Raw genomic sequence first — 21523 nt, forward strand, 5'->3', positions numbered from 1 at the left:
TCAATGCAGCTTATGTAAGACTAGCAAGTAATCTTTGTACATTTACTTCCTTGATATACAGCATTTATTAATCAAAGGCCACTAAGATGCGAGCAACTGCCACCCAAGCAATTTAAAATTAGTGCAGCTATTACCCCACTTTCCAGTATAGCTAGGAAGAAAGTACTCTTTTCCACAACCACTGCAGCACAAAAGAGCTAGTAAATCCTTGTGCTCCGCCTCATCCCACAAGCAGATGGGAGAGGCCAGAGCAGCTCTTCACAAGCCCAGTAGATTGCGAGAAGCAGGGAATAAATGAACGGATTAAGGCAGGGAAAGCAGACTTCAGCTATTGCATAAGTGGATTCAGCTCTGCCGACTTTCCTCTGGAACCAGAAGCATCGTTAGGGGCTGTAGCAGCCGGGCCCTGCCTGCAGCCAGAGCCGAGCTCTCCAAATTCAGCCTAGGTGGCCACAGCTCCTTTCGGCGTTGGCTCTGGTTATCGTGGCCGTGCCCAGCACGGCCCCCACGGTCTGCCAGGCCCTCCCCGCTCCCCATGCGCGGGTCATCTGAGGTAATGGCATGCGTGCTCAGCACAGTAATTTTAACTGCCTGGAGCCCCAGCCTGCTCAGTAGTGCAGCGCGTGGCTCGCTCGGGCAGGGCTCCGCTTTGCTGGGCTGGCACCGCTTGCCACCCTGAGTGATGCCGGGAGAAACAACCCTTCCCGCACCATTTCTACCACCACAGACAGAGTAAAGAAAAATAGGAAGCTGGGACAAAAATAGTGGGAAGAAAAAGAGGTATTAGCTAGCACTAACAGACTCTTGTTCACTGAAACTAGAGATGTGAGGCAAGGTGTGTATTTACAGGTTTCAGTGCTACCTGGTTATTTTCCTGTGAAGCCCTAGGCTTTTGAGCCCAGTGATTCCTAGAACAGCAAATGATGGCAAGCATCGCTCATCCTTGTTTGTACTGGAAAAGCTGCTTTTCCATCCCTGATGCTAGAATGGTTTCATGTGCTTTCCCAGGCCGACAAAGGAAGAGGCCACCAGGACTCTAGAAGGGATGCAGTTAAACTGAGACTCTGTTTGAACCCAGAAAAAACACGCTCTCTTCAAAAAAAGGTGTACCTTAGAAGCACACTGCATAACAGAATAACCCAAGATACCACCGCTAGCAGAGTCTCCTGAAAAATACATTAAGTGCTGGAGACCTGCAGTCCTCCAGTGTTATCGTCATAATTTATTTATCCATGACACACAAAGCTCTCATCCAAAATGAGTCCATTTCCCAGCAATGACTTCAGCTTTTGTATGGTTTTAAAGCCAAGAACCAGGGAAGGTCAAGTAGTAGACCTCAGATGTCACAACACAGACTGAAGACGATGCAGATTAACAGCCTGTTTGCTGCCTCTTATCTCTCACATCTAAAACATCAAGCTTCGCTATGCTACCCTACAGTATTATTTGCCAAGGCCATCTCTTTCAACAGAAGTAACAAAACTGCCTCCTTCCCCCCATGATCTAGAATATACTTTGCTATGTAAATCAGCACAATGAATGTTAGCTATTTAGATCACCGCTATTAAAGCTGAAGCCTTTGGGCTTTCTCCTACTGACACGGGCTCCCCACCTGAGAATGGCATTTCACCTGCCAGCAACAGCACCAGCCCGGCAGGCAGAGACCGCTGGCGAGCCTGTAATGAGCTCTTCTTCCCCACCCTGTTCCCAAGCCAAAACAGGGCGCTTTCCGTGGTGATGCCAGGGAGGTGGGTGCCAGCCTGCCTAGCCCCAAAGAGAGTAAAACCAAATCCTGGCACTGCTGCAGTCTGAGAAGGAGGTCTCTGGAGTGGTTTCGTGTTTCATCCTGTGTTGGCAGGGCTGGTGGAGGCAGTTTATTCATGTTTACTCAGGAAATAGCACAGATTGCAGCTCATGTTAAAGAGACAAACTGATTTCAGAAAGCCGGGAATCGGCATTTCCACAAAGGCCACTTTGGATCAGATTTCTACAGTGAAAAACAGTGGGCTTAGGTGAAAAAACAACAGGCTTAGATCTAAATTTTTGAGGAATTTGGTAGTTAAAAAGTGGAAATAAGTGAAAATGATAAATGCAGAGGGTGTAAAGGACTCAAAAAAAGAAAGAGAAGGACTAATCCCTACAAGGACATGTTCTCCTCTTACAGCTGAGTTTCATTTCTCCCCTAACCTACCTACTACTGCATGCACCATGAGCCAAAGTGGCATCAGGGCAGTGTGATCAACACAAGAAAGCTTATTAATTGTAGACAGTAATTTCTCTTTTAGTAAAAGGGACTACCTCAAAGGTGAGCAACCATGTTTTAGACTGTGTAGGGGAAACAGAAGCTCTACTTTGCTCACATAATTTGGCTCCAACTATGTGGCAGTGTTTTTGCTTTGAATTGTTTTGTTTGGGTGTTTTACTCCATCACACCCTTTGGTTCAATCCAGAAGAGCATGCAGATGCCCCAAATTTAATCCTGGTAGAAATTTTCCCCTTCTCCCCAAATCAAAAAAGGAAGTACTTGAAGGGAAATTAGATGCATACCACAAGTCATTGATAAGAGCTCTAGCTTCTTGACAGTTCCTTCCTCTATCTCTTGGAGCTGTCTAAACTGGTAAGGGGGGAAAAAAAAGAATCCACACACAGTGACTCGATGAACTTCCTGCATTCGTGGCTGCATTGTCAGCTCTGCCAAACGGAAACTAACTTTCTGGATAAAAAGCACCTTCCAATTTTTTGATTTATGAACTTGGAACTTCAGTCCTGTCTCTATACCAAGCTGAGGTTTTAAGACCAGGCATGAGGTTCTGCTTTAAGAGCTCAGAGATCAAAAGGAAAGACTACAGCAGCAAAACCAAAATACACTGACAAATCACAGCGCTGAGAGGCAGCTAGATGTTTCACTAGGTAACATACACCCGGTGGGACGAAAGCAGTTATCCTCCCCTTGGAAACTGCAGTAGTGTCCATTTCCATCGAGGTTATAGTATTTCCTCCTATTGGCAGGGTGGACACAAGCAGTTGTTGTCCTGACACGTGAGAAATGGGAATGTGATCTGCAGTCAGGTATAGCAGGTTACAGCAGAGACTGCAGTTTGGCTGCTCACATGATTAAAGAATTGCCATGATTTCTTCCCAAGGCTCCCAGCCTCAAGGAAGCCATATGTGGGACAGGACCGCTAGCTGGCTCTTGAAACCACTAACGATCCTGAATTTTTGCAACGTAGGAGAGAAGTAGTAGCTGTGGAAAGAGAACATCAACTCTGGCAATTCACTGCTGTCTGACTTTCTCTGGGCCACATCACTGCTGGTTTAAGGAATGGGGAAGGCAGGTAGCCAAATATTTTACATCCCTGAGTGACAAGCCAGCAGCATGAGAGGACAGGTGTAAATACAGAGTAAACAAGTGCACACAAACAGTGACAGTGGAAAAATGCTTACTTCGGCATCAGCATCTTGTTTTTCTCATAGAAGAGACGAAGATCCTGTGGGCTGCTGGCCTGTAGAGGAGAAAGAAAACCAGTGGATGAAGCAGTTGACAGTGAGGCATGGGGATTAGCATTTCTATTTCACAGTCACTCTGAAGAGCAGAAAGGCACTTTCCAATTGCTGAACCAGCACAGACAACGAGAACCCGCCGCTTGCTTTAGATTGAAAAGCCAGCACTGTGCCACAGTGAAAATACAGTATTTCAGCCTGCTGTCTTTTTGTCCCTGACCTGGTTATGTCCTGCTTTCCCCTTCCAAGGGCTGAGCTTCATTGCAGTAGGCTCTGATGCTCAGGTCTGAGCTGGCCTAATAGCCTCACCCAGGAGGCTAAATAATCACAGACGTGAGGAGTCCCAAATGATGAATGGCAGCTCCCACTGAGAACACAGATTAGTGCCGCAGGGCATTTTGAAAAGGGGCAGGGAGCCTGTTGATGGGCAAGGGATCTGTGAAGAGACCAGGAACATGGGGAAACAGCAACTGAATTAGGATCTCCTACTTTTAATTCCAGGAAGCCAGAAGGTCTCAAGCCACAGCTCCTGTTTGTGCAGTAACATACACAACTGCTGGGGATGTTGACAACAAGATCCCAAATTCTGAGAGATGAGATTAAAAAAAAAGCTAGGCACAAGAGGTTTATGGCTGAGGTTAAAAATAAAGTCACCAGTATAGAAGCACAGACGCATAAAAATCTCCTAACGTCATTTCTCCATTTGTTTTTATGCAATGAATAATACAGGTCAGTAAAATTAACCCTAGTGGCTCAAGCTTTTCTACTTAAGCAAAGTCTCCTTAGGGAGAGCAGGCTGGCTGGCATGACACTGACATGAAGGCACATATAAATGGGGAAGATCAGACAGATTCATCTGCACTCAGTTACTGGTGCAGCAGAGTGTGTAGGAAAGTGTGAAGGCAAGTGTGGACAAGGAGGCAACAGGCAGCTTCTCCTGATGTTCAGGGCAGGCTCAAAAAGCCCTCGAGACTTCCACCTACTTCATTTCTAAATTAGAAGCATTTAAGGTCAATTAAGATGCTTAAAACAGCAAATCAGACAAGCCAATCTGCAGATGGCCATCAAAATACCACTAACACAGCATGGCTGGAAAAGCAACCACATAAGATGCTGTTTCAACATCACCTACTCCCTCTGGCTGAAGATGAAAATTGAGGATAACTGTGAGAGCTCAGTACAAAACCTCAAGAGAAACCAAAGAGAGAGTCTCGAAAGCTGCTAATACCAATAGACTCGTGTAGCACCAATCAGGACAGAATTTCTTGCACAGTCTGAGCAACTCAACCCAAGCTTCACAGCTCTCCTATAAATTTGTACCAATAAGAGCTACTGGATTCCTAAAAGAAGGAAATAAGAAAGATTTCCTGGTTCTCCTTTCTGCAATAACCTATCCTTTGCTGCTCACAGACACAGCAGGGACCCAAACAGGAGGTGCAAAAGTACTTTCTTCAAACCGTTAAAATGAATGTTATTCAAAGCACCTTACTAGATAGATGTCAAACTGCATCAAGATTTCCAATCACTGCCAGTCGATTTGGTTCAGTAAAACTCTGTTTTGCACCTCTCCCCTTGCAGATATTGTCCTGTAATTAGATTCTTAATATTTGGCAAACAAGGCAAGTATACACACTGCACCACATGGCTTGGCCACAATGCTCTGCGTGATGCAAAATATGCCTGAGACATAACAAGGAGGAACAGATGCCCACGCAGGCAAGTGAAGTTTTTGCTCACATCACAGATACGAGCCTTGGCTGTTTGCTCTGTTCATTTCCTGTCGCAACAACTCAATTGTTTCACAAATACAATGATGCTCTGATCTACTTCAAAAACTGTTTTGTCAAAAATTTTCCTGGCAATAGAGACCAAGTATATTAAAAGCAGCATACACGCAAAGCCCAGTTCATTAGAGAGAGTTTCTAAGTACGAGCCTGGATAGAAACAAAATCCTCAATAAAGTTCTCCTCCTCTTCATACAAATCAGAGAGTTAACCCTGTAGGGATGTTGTTTCTCCATGTTTTGCTGTCTCAGTACAATTTCTACTTGTTCTGCAACGACCATATCCAGGGTGCCAAGCCCTAGCCACCCAGACCACGCTTCCTCACTAGGGCTGTCCGCAGGAGCCCACAATTCAAGGCTGGTCTCCGATACAGGCAGCTGCCTGATGGGGAGTAGAGTCATTTTAGTGAGTGCCCAGCACAGAAAACTGTGGATCACCATTAATTTGGTAAAACCAACTGCATCTTCATGTAACTTCATTATTAATCAACTGAGTCGCACAGTTCTGCTCCCAGCAGTAACATGCCCCCCGCTCTTCAGCTGTTAGCATCCGTTTCATAAAGCACTGGTACCTTCAGCCACTTTGCTCACCTCTTCTTTCAATAAATAGCTCTTCTCTGAGAATCATGGCAAAAAAATGCAGAAGTGTTCATAAGACATTAAAAATGCCATTCAAATTCCTTCTTCTAGGAAATTAAGGACTTAATTTGAAATCTACCTTCCAGGCAGATACACCCTACCCAAAGAAAACACCAGAAAAAGCACATTTTAGGCACCTAACAACTAGGCCATTCAAGGTACACAGAGCCAGCTGCTACCTGTAGGACAGCATCCACTTGTCAGAAACAGGGATGCAGAATGGACAGCTCAGTTTTCCCCAAGAACAGGAGATGCACCAGCAGGCCAATTCATGCCCTTGTTCCCCTCTCATGTTACTATGGAGCAGCTGCATCCATGTAACTGGCTTTGTTTTTGTCTGTCCTTTCTATACACAAAGACAATTGGACAAATTCAATCCTGCCACCCTGTTACTTTGTCCCGAGCAGCAGTGGAAATATGTTGAGCCAAAGGTATTCAGCATAACCCTGCCAAATCCCACTCAGTGCTGGCTGCCTACAAGTGAATCGCACGCGAAAAGCACGCAGGGTGGTGTTTCCAAAAGCACTCAGCGCTGGATTTGCTGCACTTGGGCAAAGGCTGGATGCAAAAGCCCAAGGTTCAGTCAGAAGAGGACCAGAGACATTCACACCCTCAAGTGAACAGCACTGTCTAGTCAACACTTCATAGCAGGTGTACGGTATCTGCTCTGCTCTTTGAATCCTTTGGGATCCCTGGGGATATGGAGGGGATTCAGACATGTTAGAAAGAAAAAAAGAAATGGGTAATGTTTCTAGCTTGATAGTTCTGGGGAAAAAGCTTGAAAACCTGCTGCAATACCTCCTGCTCATGCAGTCTTACAGCTGGTATTTTAAGAGTTCCACAACTAAGTGACTGTCATTCAGGGGATCTTGAAAGTACAACCACCAGGAGAAAAAAAAAATACACCACCAAAAACCCAAAATACAAACCTTTTTCTTTAGCTGCCTATGGATGTTTGTCTCTCTACTCCCAACAGATCAGGATCAGGCCCACAAACACTAGGCTAAAAGCCAACAGCTCACTGTCTACAGCAACAAGTCAACCACTGCACCCAATTTCAGCAGAGTAACTACCACCATCAGGAATACCTGCCCCCATTGACACAGGACAGTCCAGAGGAACAGCTTTGGGAACAGAAGAGCAGCCTGCCTAACAAATAAACCAGGGGTTCAAATGCTGGCTATAAAATCCTCTCTTCCCTAGTCTTCCTCAAGCCCATTTCACAACATAGCAGTTGTTGTAAGTGATACATAATCCTAGTACTTACGCGGGCAGAATTAACCCAGAAATAAAGCAGTGGACTTGGTGCACTGGGCTTAGAAATGAATTTTTCACCTAGCAGCTAGCTGAGATGAGAACATACACAGGCAAGTTAACTCTTTCAGAGCTGCCAGACCAGGCAGTAAAACTTGCGTTACCTCTCTTGCCACTTCCCTGCTCCCTGTCTCACGCTCCTGCGGACCCAGCACACCATGTCCATAAAGCAGCTAGGAGAAGATTCATGCAAATGCTCAGACAGCAGATAACCAGGTTTCATGGTCTTTATCAAGATGTGATGTCCAAGTAGACCCATGCCACTGCCAGAGACAGCTCTGACACAAAGTGCATGTGCTTGGCATTGTGTCTGCTTACCAAGAGCTGCCCAGTTTTTAAAGGGGTCACACAACAGAAGCCACCAGGAACATCAGTGAGATTATTCCCCCTGCTGCCCCCCGCCCCCCCCAAAAAAGGAGATTGAGGTCATTTAACTCTAATCATATTTAAAATGTCATCTGACAAGGACTAGATTGTTTTTGGAAGGTATTTTAGACCTTGTATAAATCTTTTTCTTCCCTGTCTCCAGTTTTGCTTCTTGTTGTCACTTATCTACACAGCCTACATCACTTCATGGTGGGCACTGGGTCCCAATCTTTTCAGCTCAGGTAAGGACAAGAGAAAACCAGTATACCCTCGAGGCACTTCTCAGTATACTGGTCAGCAAGATGAGGAAACTTACTGTTCAAGCCCTGTCCTCAGTGACAGAAATGAAGAGATGCAAGTGCAGACCATTTATTAGCCAAAGCAAATTAACAATTCCACATTAATACAGTGCTCAGCAAATCTGTTTATAGGGATTATGAATCTCATTAATCTTATCCCTATGGCAGCCTCACTGTTTTGTTTATGGGCATGTTTAATACAAAAAGCTCCTTAAGACAGCTTCACCAGCCACCCTACCAACTGTTCAGATCTGAACATCAGCAGCTTCTTTCCTGTCTGTGTGCAGGGAGACAGGGAAGGGACAGGAATGGCTCTGGGAAATTGCTTTGGGGACCCAGCTACAGTTAATTTTAACTTTGAGACAGCTGAAAATCACATTCACACATCTCTGTCTTGACTTACAAGCACCTTCTGGATTGACAGCTGCCTCAGCCTTTCCACACATTTGATCTTTTCTCCATCTAACCCAGCACCACGAAGCCCTATTTTATTTTTAGGCAGCTCATTCCTCCTCACTACAGGTAACACTGGAGTCCTTTTGGTTTGCATGCCCATGGAGGTGCCTAATTGGCTCATACAGAGAACAGCTAGAGTGCCCAAATGCAGCTCACAGTGATCCAGATTCCCATGGGAATCTCAGCTAGACAGAGGTGAGGGGCTGTCCTTGCCAGCCCGGGAGGGAAGGCATGGTGAGGATTTAGCCTGAAGAGGTTGATGCCAGAAATCCAGTTCCTGGCTGCCCTGTACAACTGGGTCTGCTGGTGGCACTGTGTACAATCAGCCTGTTATGTCCCCACCCATTTGTACATCTCCCTTCCAAAAGCACTCATTCCTATTCATGGTCACCCCATCACTTCTGTCCACTAGCCCCCCTCCTCTATAAACAATAGCTTCTCACTGGCTCAGTCATCATCAGCAAATTCTTACAACACAGTCATGCCAACAAAGAAATAAAGCTGGTTAACCTTTAACTGGCTTTCCAACATCTGCCCTAGACAGGCTTCTTTCACCTGAAACTCGCAGCTAGAAGGCAATTTGTGACACACATGGTCAAAACAAATAGATGGTGCACAGAGAACCATCTGGGCTGAGCTTTTCTCTCTCCCTGATCAAACAAATCCACAGCTGCTATTGCAGTAACAAATGGGGCCTGCCATTTTACTTCAAAATACAAACCCCAAAAGAGGAAAGGGCGTGGGGAAAAATTAAAATAGAGAAACAAGTGACCCCTGTCCCCAGCCCAACAGATGTTGGATGTATATGGGAAAGAGAGAAGTTATCCAGTCAGGCAAGCACAAAGCAAGGATCAGGACCTGCTGAGCAGGGACCAAAACATCCTTTCATTGCTTGCCACAAGGCAGGGTATTGCCATGCCTCAGCCAGAGGGACAGAGGCATTCAGGGCTGCTCTCACCTTGTGTGAGCCTGAGGATGCGCATATATATATATATAGGCAGGGAGCTGATGGTTTTCTGACCACCTGCCTTTTCAAAACTTTGGCTGGAGAGACAAATGAAGATGACTAGATTTCAATTTTATTTCCTGTGAAAAATGTTCTCTATAACAAATAATGTTTCAGAAGAACATTTCTGTGACATGCTTCAATGACCAGTCATAAAAGCCACCTAATTCTTTTCCAAGAAATCAGATGCCCCCAGGTTGTGTGTGAGCTACTAAGCTAAGAACACTTATGAGAAAGTCATCACATTAAACGGTAACGAAGTCATTTCAATGACTACACTATCAAGGTGCCTTGAGAAGCTAAAATACACCAAGTTCCAAGACAGAATGAGCGCAAGGCTGCCCTATGCATGCAGCGTCAAAGCTTGCTTTCTCCAGCCCCACATTTTCATCTTAACGCACAAATATTTTCTTTTATCCTAACAGTCATTTTCTCCTCTCAAAGATGCCAACACTGACAACAAGTGGATGCAGCCACTAATCAGCTGCCATTGAGGAGTTTCAGTGTACTTGCAGGGGTGTTTAGAAAAAAAGAAACATGCGAAGGAAATGAAGTCTTGCTCTAAATACAGGGGAAACCTGGTGGACAGAATATCTGTAAAAAGCACTGGAATGGAAGATTCTTACAGCAGCAGAGAAAAAAAAAAAGTACCCTGAAGGAGAAAAAGTGTTCTTGGTTCTAGAAAAGACCAAAACATACCACTGGTTTACTCCATATTTGCCTACTCTTTCCTGCAACAGATTCATAATTCACTTTATCCTTCTTGATGATGTAACTGCATGAACAAAGTCTTGTGTGAAATTCTAAAGATCTGTGGAACTAAAGCTCAGAAAATCCTGCAGTTCACAAAATTTGCCTTATCACATGAGCATAAATCCCCCCCCCACCCCCCGACTTTTTTGGTTGGGGGGGGTGGTTGGTTTTGTTTGTTTGTTTTTGTCTTATTTTGTTAGGGCATCAGGGTAAAGAGATGTCAGGACATGAGAAGAGGGCCACAGTTCACATTAACAGATCTAAGCAGCTGAAGAGTTGGCATCAGCTGATACATCAGCATGCAAATTTGAGGTTTGGTCTTTCTCCATGGATTAGAGACAAGCTCTACAGAGCTCACACATTAGAGAAGCAAAGTATCAGCAACTCAAGCATCTCTCTACTATGCCATAAAACAGCAAGGAAAAAAACCTAGGAAGTACAGTACTTAAACAGTGGTTGCAAGGGAGAGCCTGCAGATCTCATTCAGCATGGAAGAGAAGCTATACGCAGTGTGGCACACTAATGACTGGGAACAGGAAAAACACACTGAGTCTAGATGAACTCCAGCTATATATGATTAAAAATACTGTGAAGTAACACTGAAGCAACTTGTATGAGGCTGTTATGAACTCTCGATCATTCAAAATTTTAAAATCAGAGAATACCTTTCACATAAGATATGCTCTAGCTCATCCAGAAGTTATGGCATAAATTACAGGGTGGAGTTTTACTGGACTGTGTTATACTTGGAGGGGTTTGGACTTGATGAACATAAACATTTCAGGCTGGGACTGCTGCTAGATGACAGATAAGATCCTTTTGATAAGATCCTACTTAACTGCTCTAAAAACAAAGTCCATTTAGCTGCAAAGCACCAGTTACCACCAAATCATCCCGAACATTAACTTGCAATTACAATCTTCCTTATTGTCCTTCCACAACCAACAGAATTATAATTATAAATTATACACAGAGTACAGTTGTAAATAGAAACTGATTTTTTAAGTGTGGGCCTGGAAAAAAAACCCACTGCTTTAACTGATTCACAATAATTTTCTGAAGACATGACCCTTCCTAAGGATTTATAACCAGGAAATACATCTCACAGATACAGCCCAGACAAGTAGAGTCATATTCCAGTAATACGTCCAGCATGACAACATATAAACCACCACAGTGTCAAGGTGTTGGACAGCCAGACCTCCATGAGGCTAGATCTTATGGGAGTTAATATTATAGATGACAGAAGCCTTGGAGTAAGCAGATTAAAAGGGAAAAAAGAAAAAAAGCAAGAGAGTCAGAAACATTAGATCTAAGCAACTCACCTGAAAAGGAGCCTTTCCTGTCAGACACTGATAAATGATGGTTCCTATACTCCAGAGGTCAGCTTTGGCATCGTAGTGTTGAGACATAATGACTTCTGGTGCCTTTTTGGAGAAAGAACACAAAGCTGGTTTAGAAGAGATGTAGCTTTTTTTTTTTTAGCAGCTCCAAGAAAGAAACATAAGTCACTATTATGCTTTAAAAACCCTTGAGCTAGATTCCTGACTAACCGTGAAAGATTTGCTCCCAGTATAACTGTAACATTACCTTGAAAGGACCAATGCCCTACCTAATTGGGGGAAGCAGAGACCTTCATTCAGGCAGGCAAAAAGATACCCTATGCTGTTTGGCTGCTTTGTGTAAACTCATTATTTTCCCTTCTCAGCGTACCATTTTTTGCTGAATCCGCCTGTGCTGGGAAGCGGCCTCACTGAAATGGCACAGACAGATCTTCTAAACCAAAGCAAGTAACAGGTAAACGATCAAGAAAAGCAAAGGCCCACACTGCACAGGTAAGCTTCAGCCTTCACCCTGATCTGCATCGCTTACGCACTTTCCTCATTTAGCCTAAGATGGAAGCATAATTAATATGCTGCGGAGCCTGCTGCCAAGGTCACAGTTTGGGTTCAAAGGCAGATCTATGCGTTTCAGTCCAACAGCTTGAGCCCTGCTGTGCCCCAGACTCGGGTTTCTAATCTCACTCCATGCCCTTGGTTGCTCCCTCCCAGGCTTGCTCCAGAAGCTGGGGATGGTGCAAGCCCACAAAGCCCTGTGGCTCCGGAGGCAGCGTGCTTTAGGAGTGGCAGCAGGAGAGCAGGGACAGAAGGACAGGCTTGCTAATCCCACGTGTTTATAACAACAGATTTCATCACGGTGCTGCCAGCACGGACAGGATCAATTTTCTAGCTCTGTTAGAAGTAAAGGCCACATGTAACAAGAAAAATGGCAGCAAGTTATGGACAGGAGCTCGGACTCTCCCTGAGCGAAGCAGGCCCCACACCAAACAAAGCCAAGGAAGCAGGACAAGAACTGCACAAGGAGGTTTCAAGTCTCATGTGACATGGGCCATATCGGGGTTCGGAAGACAGAAAGCTCATCCCGGGGTGGGTAAAATACCTTCTTTTAAAAGCAGAGCAAAAGGAAAAGAGCAGCAACAGGCAATGAGCTAAAGCAAGGCATAAGGACCTCCCTTGCCAGCAGATGTTCCCAGGGACAATGCACAAGATTCACAATAGCAACAGCGACAGACTTCAAACACACCCTAAATTCCAACTGAACCCTCCCTCCCCATCTTCCTTCAAACCCATCAGTAAACAGAGAACAATATGAAACATTCTGAGATCCCTTGTAATGTCCAGAGTTGTTTAAAATAAAAAAAAAGAAAAAAGAAAAACATCACTAACTTCCTCCAGCCCTTTCAAAAAAAAAAAAGCTGGGTGTTTTCATTTACTTTCATAAGAGACTCTGAAAGAAAAAGTATCACTAAAAATAGACAATTCAGGAAACTCACAGGAGAAAAAAAATTACATCATCTTCACATATAGCATAGTTCAAATAAACATCAGGCTTCAAAAAAGGGAGAGAGAGGAAGTCTTTTTTGCTTGAGTTAGTACTGTGGAACAGACACACTACCCCTGTGCAGCACAGCACAGTCCAGCCCAACTCTGCCCAACGATAAAAAATTAAAAAGTGGAATAGAACACATTCAAAGTCAGCTGCCTACCGCCCCAGGGCACTTGCAAAAATTACAACCTAAATTGATCCACATAACCTTTTTACTTTGAGCTCAGACACCCACATCCCCAGGAACTACTACGTGGCTGGCTTTGACACTTTTATTTCTGGCCTGGTTTTGTCATTTTTAAATTTCACTGACTTGATGCGACAACTAGATCTTGACTGCTGCCACGAGCACAAACAAGTGAGATCACCTCCTTCCATCCTAGTCTCAAAGTGGAAAGTACAAAGGGGGTGAAAGGGATCAGTTTGGGTTTTTTCAACACATCTGTTTCACAAGCTAAGTAGTCATCCTGGAAACAGCTGGTTTGGTGAAAGAATTAGTGTGTCAGGGACAAGGTTAGGAAGTGGAATGCACAAAACATAAATTGCAAACAGGAGCAGGTGAGCTCCATTTACACCCATCCGCTGAGCCGTACAGCAAAGCATACTTAGGAGTAAGTTAGCAAGAACGGCAAAATCTCTGCCTGCATAGGTCCATACATCTGAAGGGATTCTGCAAGACCCCGGAGCTAAAAACAGTTGGAGATTTTACAGAACTGCTGTTAAACAGGGACCTTGCTCCTGCTGCTGTGGCCTTAGCAAAAATGACTGCAAAGCCCGAGGTGACAGCAGGCTTGTGGAACCATTCTGTCTCAAAAGAGCCTGTGGAAGCAGTGATTCCTCTCCAAGGAAGCAATACCTCAAATATAGCCAGATGCGTGAAATATCACCTCGGCCCTCACTCTCTTGTTGTTCCTTTGCTTGCAGCAGAGGAAATAGATTTCATTTCCCAATGCCTTCAGTGGAGAAGCCCTAGTCCCCTCTGGAACATGCAGCTTCTGGTAACAGACAGCAATCAATACTTCATTGTGTTCAGTTTTATTTATCAAGAGCTCACCTGAAAGTTAAATGACAACACAGGCACCTGTTGTCCAACATTACCAGCAGCTAGAACTTTATGAACTCTCCCTGTGCAATAGCTTGTTTCTGACAAGCAAATAAAATTTCCCCTTTGGGGGAAGGACTAGCAAAAAACAAAGCCTTGCTTCTGGAGGTCAAAGCACGAACAATACAGGAAAACACATAGGCAAAACACACTTACCATGTACATTGGTGAGCCGCACAATGTCGCTGCCATCATATTGTTCTGCAGGTATCGGGCAAATCCAAAGTCAGCTACAAGGAGAAACAGAGAGGCAAGTCAGGATCAGACACCAGTTCTAGAGATCCGGCACCTTCCCCAGTTGATCGCCCCTACTTTCCTTTCACTTCTCATGAATCTTTGCAGCAAGTGAAGTACCACATCTTAACAAGACTTTGACAGCTCTCTTCTCAAGCAGCAACAAACTTGTGCTGGGTATTAATGCACACTACAAACACCAGAAAAGGAGAGACCATGCCACAAAAAAAAAAAGTATTCAGAAGAACTAACTGCCATCCATTTTTCAGATATCAACAGTCACTTCTTCCTGTATCCATCTGCCTGCACTCTGAAATGTCAGCTGCTGGAAGGTGGTACAGCTCTCCCGACTTTAGTGAGAGCAGGCCAGTTCATACAAGCTAGTTCATCTGCTGCTATCTCAACTTTTAATTTGGAGAGCTGAAAATTCCCCTCCATTGAAAAGGCCGCAGGGTAACAGACATCCAAGAGAAACTACTCGCCACCGCCCACATTTCCAGACCAGCCCTACTGAAAACAGCCTTCCTCTGTTCCTTTAGACGAGTTTCAACGGCGCTAACCCCAGCGCAAGGACAGAGAGCTGAGCCATAGTTCACCTGGTGGCTAGAAGAGCCAGGGACAAGGAACACCAAGATGAATTACCTCTGCAGGTTACTCAGCATCTGATCATATGATACTCAGAGGTTGTCTCAAGGTTACCAGATATTTCAAGCTAGGAGATTGACACAGCTGTTTACACAGTCATCTGTCACTAACGAACTGGTACGGCTAGCGACTCCCTGGACCACGTACTTCTCAGGGAAGCGGGAGGGAGGGGTTGCAGCGTACATCCCACCCCAGAGCAGCTGTGCCCGCAGCCCTTCTGCCTGCGTCTGCAGCTCCCAGTCACTTCCACCTTCCAGATAACTCTGCACTTCACAAAAAAACACTTCACCCAAATGAGCAGCAACATTTCAAACTTTCCCACTGGACCTTATTTCTCATCTGAATGAAAGCATTAACGCTTTCTCCACAGCACAGGGTTCAGGCAAGGAACAGTTTTATCTAATTGGTGTCAGCTTCAGCTCATGAACTGTAACATAATCAGAAGTCCACATGTGGAGGGCGATATCATCCAGCACTCATTTCTGAGGGACCACAGGGGATACGTATGGTCTGTAACTGGATTTCTGGAGCATTTGTCCCAACTACTGTCCATATGTGCCACTTGCCTAACGTGCAAAAAGTGAGTTTCTTCAAGAGGCAGCTGAGAAGCCTGTCTCTAAGGTCTCAGACCAGGCAAACACCTGCCTTCAGGTGTGCCTGACACCCACTGTGCTCTGAGGCCAGCTAGAAGAGCAGCTAGTTTCAGGCCTTAAGACACCATTTACCTCAATTCTATTCAAAGCTGAAGACACAAGTCACAACAGCTGCTCATTTCTTGGTAAACCTGGAGATTACAAGCCAATTAGGGCAGGCTGGTATTTTTTTTTTTTTTTTACCAAGGGAGGCATAGTGCAGCTTGGAAATGGAACAAGGGCTGCCCAATGTCTCTTGTGTTAACCTGTGTCCTGGCAGAGCAGAAAGCTCTTGCTCCTGCTGCTTGGAGCCAGCTAATGGTTATGTCTAGCAGAGGGACGAAGCAAAGAAGATGAAAAACATTAGGGCATCTTAAAAAGTGCAGCTATTTCTTCCTCCCCCTAAACAGTTCCCCAAAGAAAGATTGAGGCTTGCCACTTATCCGTCAACCTCTCCCAAGAGCACTTAGGGTGACATTTGTATCGGGGTCTTACCGATCTTTATGCGAATGTTGTTGGGATTTGATTTCCTGCCTCCTGCGTAGGAAAGGAGGATATTCTGTGGTTTCAGGTCCCGATGGATGATGCCTTTGCTGTGCAGCATTTTCATGGCACCTGCTATCTGCTGGAGAAAGAGCCTGATGGTGTCTTCACTAAGTGTTCGCATAGCTAGAGAAGAGGAAAAAAAAATAACCACAGATGAAAAAATTACAATGCCAGTTCTCCGAAGAGCCCAAAGGGCAGATTCCCCACAGCAATTAGCCATAATTTGGCATTTTTACTTCCACGTATGGTGTTTTTTCTCCACACCGTAAGTTTTTCTGAATGATTCCTACAGGCAACAAGGGAGAGCATTTGCACTCTCAGCTTACTCTGTGGTCAGGGCTGTCTTCAGCCCCGAGTCTCTCATGGTGAATTCAGGCCAGTGGCGAGTGCTAAATTTGGGTCATCAACTGGGTCCAAAAAGTGACATTTGGTGAGGTTTAGGGCTTCCCTCAGCAAGAGCTGCCAGCCAGCTCTAGGCATGCACTGGGCAGGGCCTGCGGCCCGAGGAGTGGGAGGGTCGCTACCTTCAAGCAATGGTCAACAAATTCAGACCGTTATCATGAAGCCTATGTCTAAACCTGGAGCTAAAAGGAAAAGCAGTTAGGATTAGGATTTACACCTGCAAGAATCATTAAGGCCTAGGCTGGGCCTGGAAAGCGTTGGTAAGTTAAATTCAGACAGAGTCAGTTAGGGTACATGACCAGCCGGAATCTGTAACTTCAGGATATGAGTCCAAGTCTAGGCCTAAGCCTTGTGCATCATCAGCCGCTAGACTAATATAATTCTAATCCCAATTCCAGTGTTAGAGTGAACCATGGTCCAACACCTAACAACGTACCCCTACCAAGTGTCCCCTGCAAACTGTCATCTGACACCCTCCGTCTTGAATCCATAGGTAGCAAAGAGCAGCAAGACTGTCTCAGAACTCTTTTATAAGCAAGTATTTAAAAATTAATCAAAATCTGCAAACAAGGAAGCTCTGAACTGCACTCTCCTGGGATACGGGCTTCCCAAGAACTATGGTGTGAAAACAAATATTGAAAGGATTAAAATAATGTTCAACTGGCTCTTCTAATCAGAGCGATGCGACATTAGCTCTTGTTATTTTAAGAACGATACATACAAAACTCTTGCCAAAGCTGGGAGCAGCCTGATGAACAAACCCCAGGATCAACAGTGCTACCAGCCTGCCTCCTCGTCAGTCACTGAGCAAGTCAGGCTTAAAGAAAGCACCATTCCACTCGAATAAAATAGTTTCTTTGGTAAAAGGTCCCTGTAAATTACTTGGGACTTCATTAGTGTTTTTCCAGCTGTTCCCTAGTAAGACTTTAAAAAAAGCTGGCAGGAACTTCAAAATGCTACTCTACCTAGTCAGCTAGAAGGGAGGAATCCTTATGAAAACACAGATGAGGTTGCACACAGCTTTAAACACAACACAGGAAATTAAAAGTCTAACTTTTAAAATACGCACATGGGAAACAGCAAGGGACACAGATAAGTTAAACAGCACTTAGAATAGAAAATAAACTCCCATCACTCCTCACTGTTCCAGAAGGAGGCACAAGCAGAGCTGAAATGTCACCACGGCTATCAGCTGGTCCTGGACTCACACACGTGAGACCAGTGCACATGTATATTGAGTTTCTCTCCCCTCACTGGGCCTTTTTCCTCATGAACTGGCACTCAGTTGGAATTCAAGAGACTCCTCTGCAAGAAGGGGAGATTCTGTGAAGGTATTTTAAGGATATTAAAAGGCAGCTCAGATGCAAGTCTCCTAAACACACTGCATCTTCTGAAAACAAAGCACTGCCTCATCTTTAACACAGCTTTCCCTCATCTCCTGCCGAAGTATATCGGCATACTCAATCTTGTACCATCATTCTCTGTCTATTAAGGGTCCAGCATCTTAGCTGTGCTCAATCTTCTTTCCAACAAATGGTCTCTGCATTATTTCTGCAATTCCTATTCAGGGAAATCTATTTGGGTATTGTCAAAAGACCATCTTTAAACAAACCAGTAAGAACTCCATTTTTTTTTTGCCCAATTCGCCTCTGGCCCAAGAAAGGACAGGATGTCTCATCTTCCCCCAAACACAAAGCAAGACTTGAAACTTGGCAGTTCTTAACATTATTGAGCTAGCAGGCAACTACAAACTTCTGGCTAAATACATTCTGTCTCTAGCAGAGAAACGGTGGTGTTGAGAGCCTTGTTCTGACCTGCAGTCCCAACAGCATGCCGCATCTTATAAGGCGTTGCCCTCTCCTTTATATAATTTGGTGGCTATAAGGCTAACACAGCACTAGCCACCATCCCTCAGCAAACCAGCTAAGCCTCCCTATGGTGGAATCTAACTCTTCATACTGAAAACAACAACATTGCTACCAAGATCACAAAAATCCGTTCCACCAAAGAAAACAGGGCCTCTGAGCTACTAATTCCTGCAGAATTCAACCGTTTCCGCTTTACAGAAGTCTGTATGAAGCTCTCAGCCCTGCAAAGATGCTCTTTTCCTGACACATGCAGAATCTAAGCTGGTGTCTTGAGCCTGCAGATTCCCCCAGTGCATCTGCTGTGGCATAGTGGAGCTACCATGTTGCAGCGCAGCAAAATTAGACAGAGGTCTGTTGGATCCTCCGGCAGCATTAAATCTCACGAATCCAGGTAGTTCAGCAAGGTGGGACTGTGAAATTGAGATGCTGCCCTCAGTAACAGAGAGGGGACAGTCAGTTATTTCAGGAGCGTAGGGGCATACCCTTTTACTTCCCTCCATTAACAAACAGGCTGTAACATAGAAAAACAGAAGTCCTTATCTCTCATACTCAGACCATCAGTCTACTGCATGACAGCAGCAATCTCAACTGAAGGACAGAAACATAAATACAACTGACACTTTCAGTGACTTCAGGATATTGGTCCACAAAAGATCTTCTAGACCAGCTACCATGGGCAGAGGGAGGGAGCAGATACAGAAGACTCATTCAATTTAGCTGCCACAAAAAAAATAAAAGCGTGGAGAATGAAACAACTCACTTTGCTACACCCCAGCTAGGGAGCCTGTACTTCTGTCCCTGTAGAAAGAGGACATCTTTTATCTTCACCAGAAAACTGCTGGCAAAACACTAAGCCCGCACTGCAGTCTGGGCATCCCCATGGAGGTCTGTGGTCAGCAACACATTCTTGCAGAGAACGCTCTTTCACAAGCCTTACTTCGCCATTACTGAGAAGTAATAATATCCCTGTGTTTATTTTCATGGGCTCCACTTCAGTGATGAGGCACTCAGCTTACTGCTTTGGGAACAGCAGCCACACAGGTCAGTAGATCAGAGCAAATATTTACTGCAGGTCAGTGCGGGGCCCACGTGCCTTGTAGTTTGAGGCATAGGAAAAGGATGAAATCACCTTAAAAAGTACCCTGGTCAGCCCGTGCTGAGATGTTCAACCTGCCAAGAGGCTGCCAGGTAAACTGTAGTAAACAGCCCTTGTCAGCTGATCCAAGGGTAGATGCATCGGAGTACACCCGTTGATGTTACATGACAACAGCATTTTGGAAAAGTTATTTAGGAAAAAGAACATCTCCTCTTACCCACAGGTGCCACAAGTATCTCTTCAATGTAGGCCCACTCCAAATCATGCTGAGGTCTGAGAGACCAAGCTGAGTTATTTGCAGCCCATCTCATAACTCCCCGAGCTCCACCCATGCAGTGTGGCCAGTGAGACTCCTGTGAAGTCTTCTGTAGAATTCAGAAGACTTATTCCAGATAGGTCTAGTCTTATCATAGATATTCTTAATCACGTAGCTGTAGAAGGTGAAGAGTTACATAGCAGTGCCTCACACCTCTTGTTTGCCAAGGGGGTCCGCACACCACTTGGGATGAACTAGAAGATCACAGCTCCTTGCACATGTGGTCAAACCAAGAAATACCCTGCTCTGACATGAAGTTTTCTTCACAAGGATGTGCTCTCCAAGAAGCAGCTTTAAGAAAGGTCATGAATGCGCACTTATGAACTTATCTATAAACAGCCTGTGTCAGTGCCAGTCCACAGAATTTAAAGAAGAAATTACACATTAGCCTGCTCTGACCTCCTGAGTACCTGAGGCCACCGATTTCCAATTACCCCCGTACTGAAGACGGTCACTTCTCTAACGCCTCCCGTGGCTCTACCACACACAGCGGAGATCTGCCACTCTCAGCTCAAAATGTACCCTGTGGTGGGCTTTAAAGGAAAGCAACATCCACACAGATCTATCAGAAGGAAAGTTGCGTTATAGCATTAAGGAACAACAGCACAGAAGGTGTACTCAGCAGAACACACACAACCTTGGGTTGCATCAAAGAGATGGGGCTGACAGACAGCGTAACCCAGCTGAAATGCTTATTGCATTGAAACGTGCACATACACACATCTTCCAGTTATGAAGACAAGGAGAATTAGAGTGCCTTTGGATTCAACACAGAGTTACCATATTGCCTAATGCTTGTAATTAGAGGGCAGAATGGATTGGGAAGTTTACAAGCATCTCGTTCAATGAGGAACAGGGGATTTGCATGCACAGCTTGCATAAGTGTTACAGGAGCTACCAGCAGAAATGTCTGAGGAGTCAGTGGGAAAGTAGATGTTGCAATTAAACACCATCACACAATTATCGAAATAACCGAAGCAGCACAATAACCACTCAATAGAGGTGATAGAGGTGAGCCTCCTGCGTACCAGTGCAATACCCTGGAAGAAATACGAATTTTCCAAGACGAGCTTTCAGGAAAAGATCATTATCGTCAAAAGCAGCCTGAGTGCCTGCAGAAACTGGGAGTTACCCCAAAGGAGCATGTGGTGGAATGGAAACAGCCACGATGCAAACGCTGATGCTTGTATCTAGGCACTAGGATCTGGAAGACGCAGATCTCTGCTGCAGTGACGGGAGTAACTACCTTTCTTGCTGCAGTCCCTTACTGACTGCTCCCTCTGGAAATGTGTGCCTGCTGGGCTTCCCTCTCTGCCAGCAACTAGCATGCAGATGTTGAGTGCAAATAAAAGCAAGCACCAATGCCTCAGTCACAACAGCTGCTCTTTACAGTTGTCAGCGTATTTTATAGGTAGACAGAGCTAAAGGTAACTTTTAAACTTTAAAATTAACTCAGGCAAAGAAGGCTCAAACCTTACCCCAACCAACAGTCAAACCAAACTGGGGCAAAACTGAATTTTATTTGGAAAATACAATTCATCATCACTTTCTCAAACTAGCCACCGATTTCCTGAGTAGTTTCATTTGATAAACAAGGGAGTGAGCTGTATTAATAGCCTAGCTAACTGCACAGTACCCTTTTTTTCTCTCGGGGGCGGGGGGGGGGGGGGGGGGGTATG

General features: G+C 44.9%; 1 protein-coding gene across 1 annotated transcript in view; it reads right to left on the minus strand.

Moving 5' to 3' along the window:
* ULK1 (unc-51 like autophagy activating kinase 1) overlaps positions 1-21523 on the minus strand; it is a 79290-nt gene that overhangs the window by 40007 nt on the left and 17760 nt on the right. The window contains exons 5-8 of the mRNA XM_010286982.1: positions 16112-16285; positions 14262-14335; positions 11443-11544; positions 3445-3503 (exon numbers count right to left, since the gene is read on the minus strand). Of these exons, the coding sequence (XP_010285284.1) occupies positions 3445-3503; positions 11443-11544; positions 14262-14335; positions 16112-16285 (409 nt within the window). The remainder of the gene's footprint in view (positions 1-3444; positions 3504-11442; positions 11545-14261; positions 14336-16111; positions 16286-21523) is intronic.

Source organism: Phaethon lepturus, unplaced genomic scaffold (genome assembly GCF_000687285.1).
Source record: "Phaethon lepturus isolate BGI_N335 unplaced genomic scaffold, ASM68728v1 scaffold31925, whole genome shotgun sequence".
Lineage (NCBI taxonomy): Eukaryota > Metazoa > Chordata > Aves > Phaethontiformes > Phaethontidae > Phaethon > Phaethon lepturus.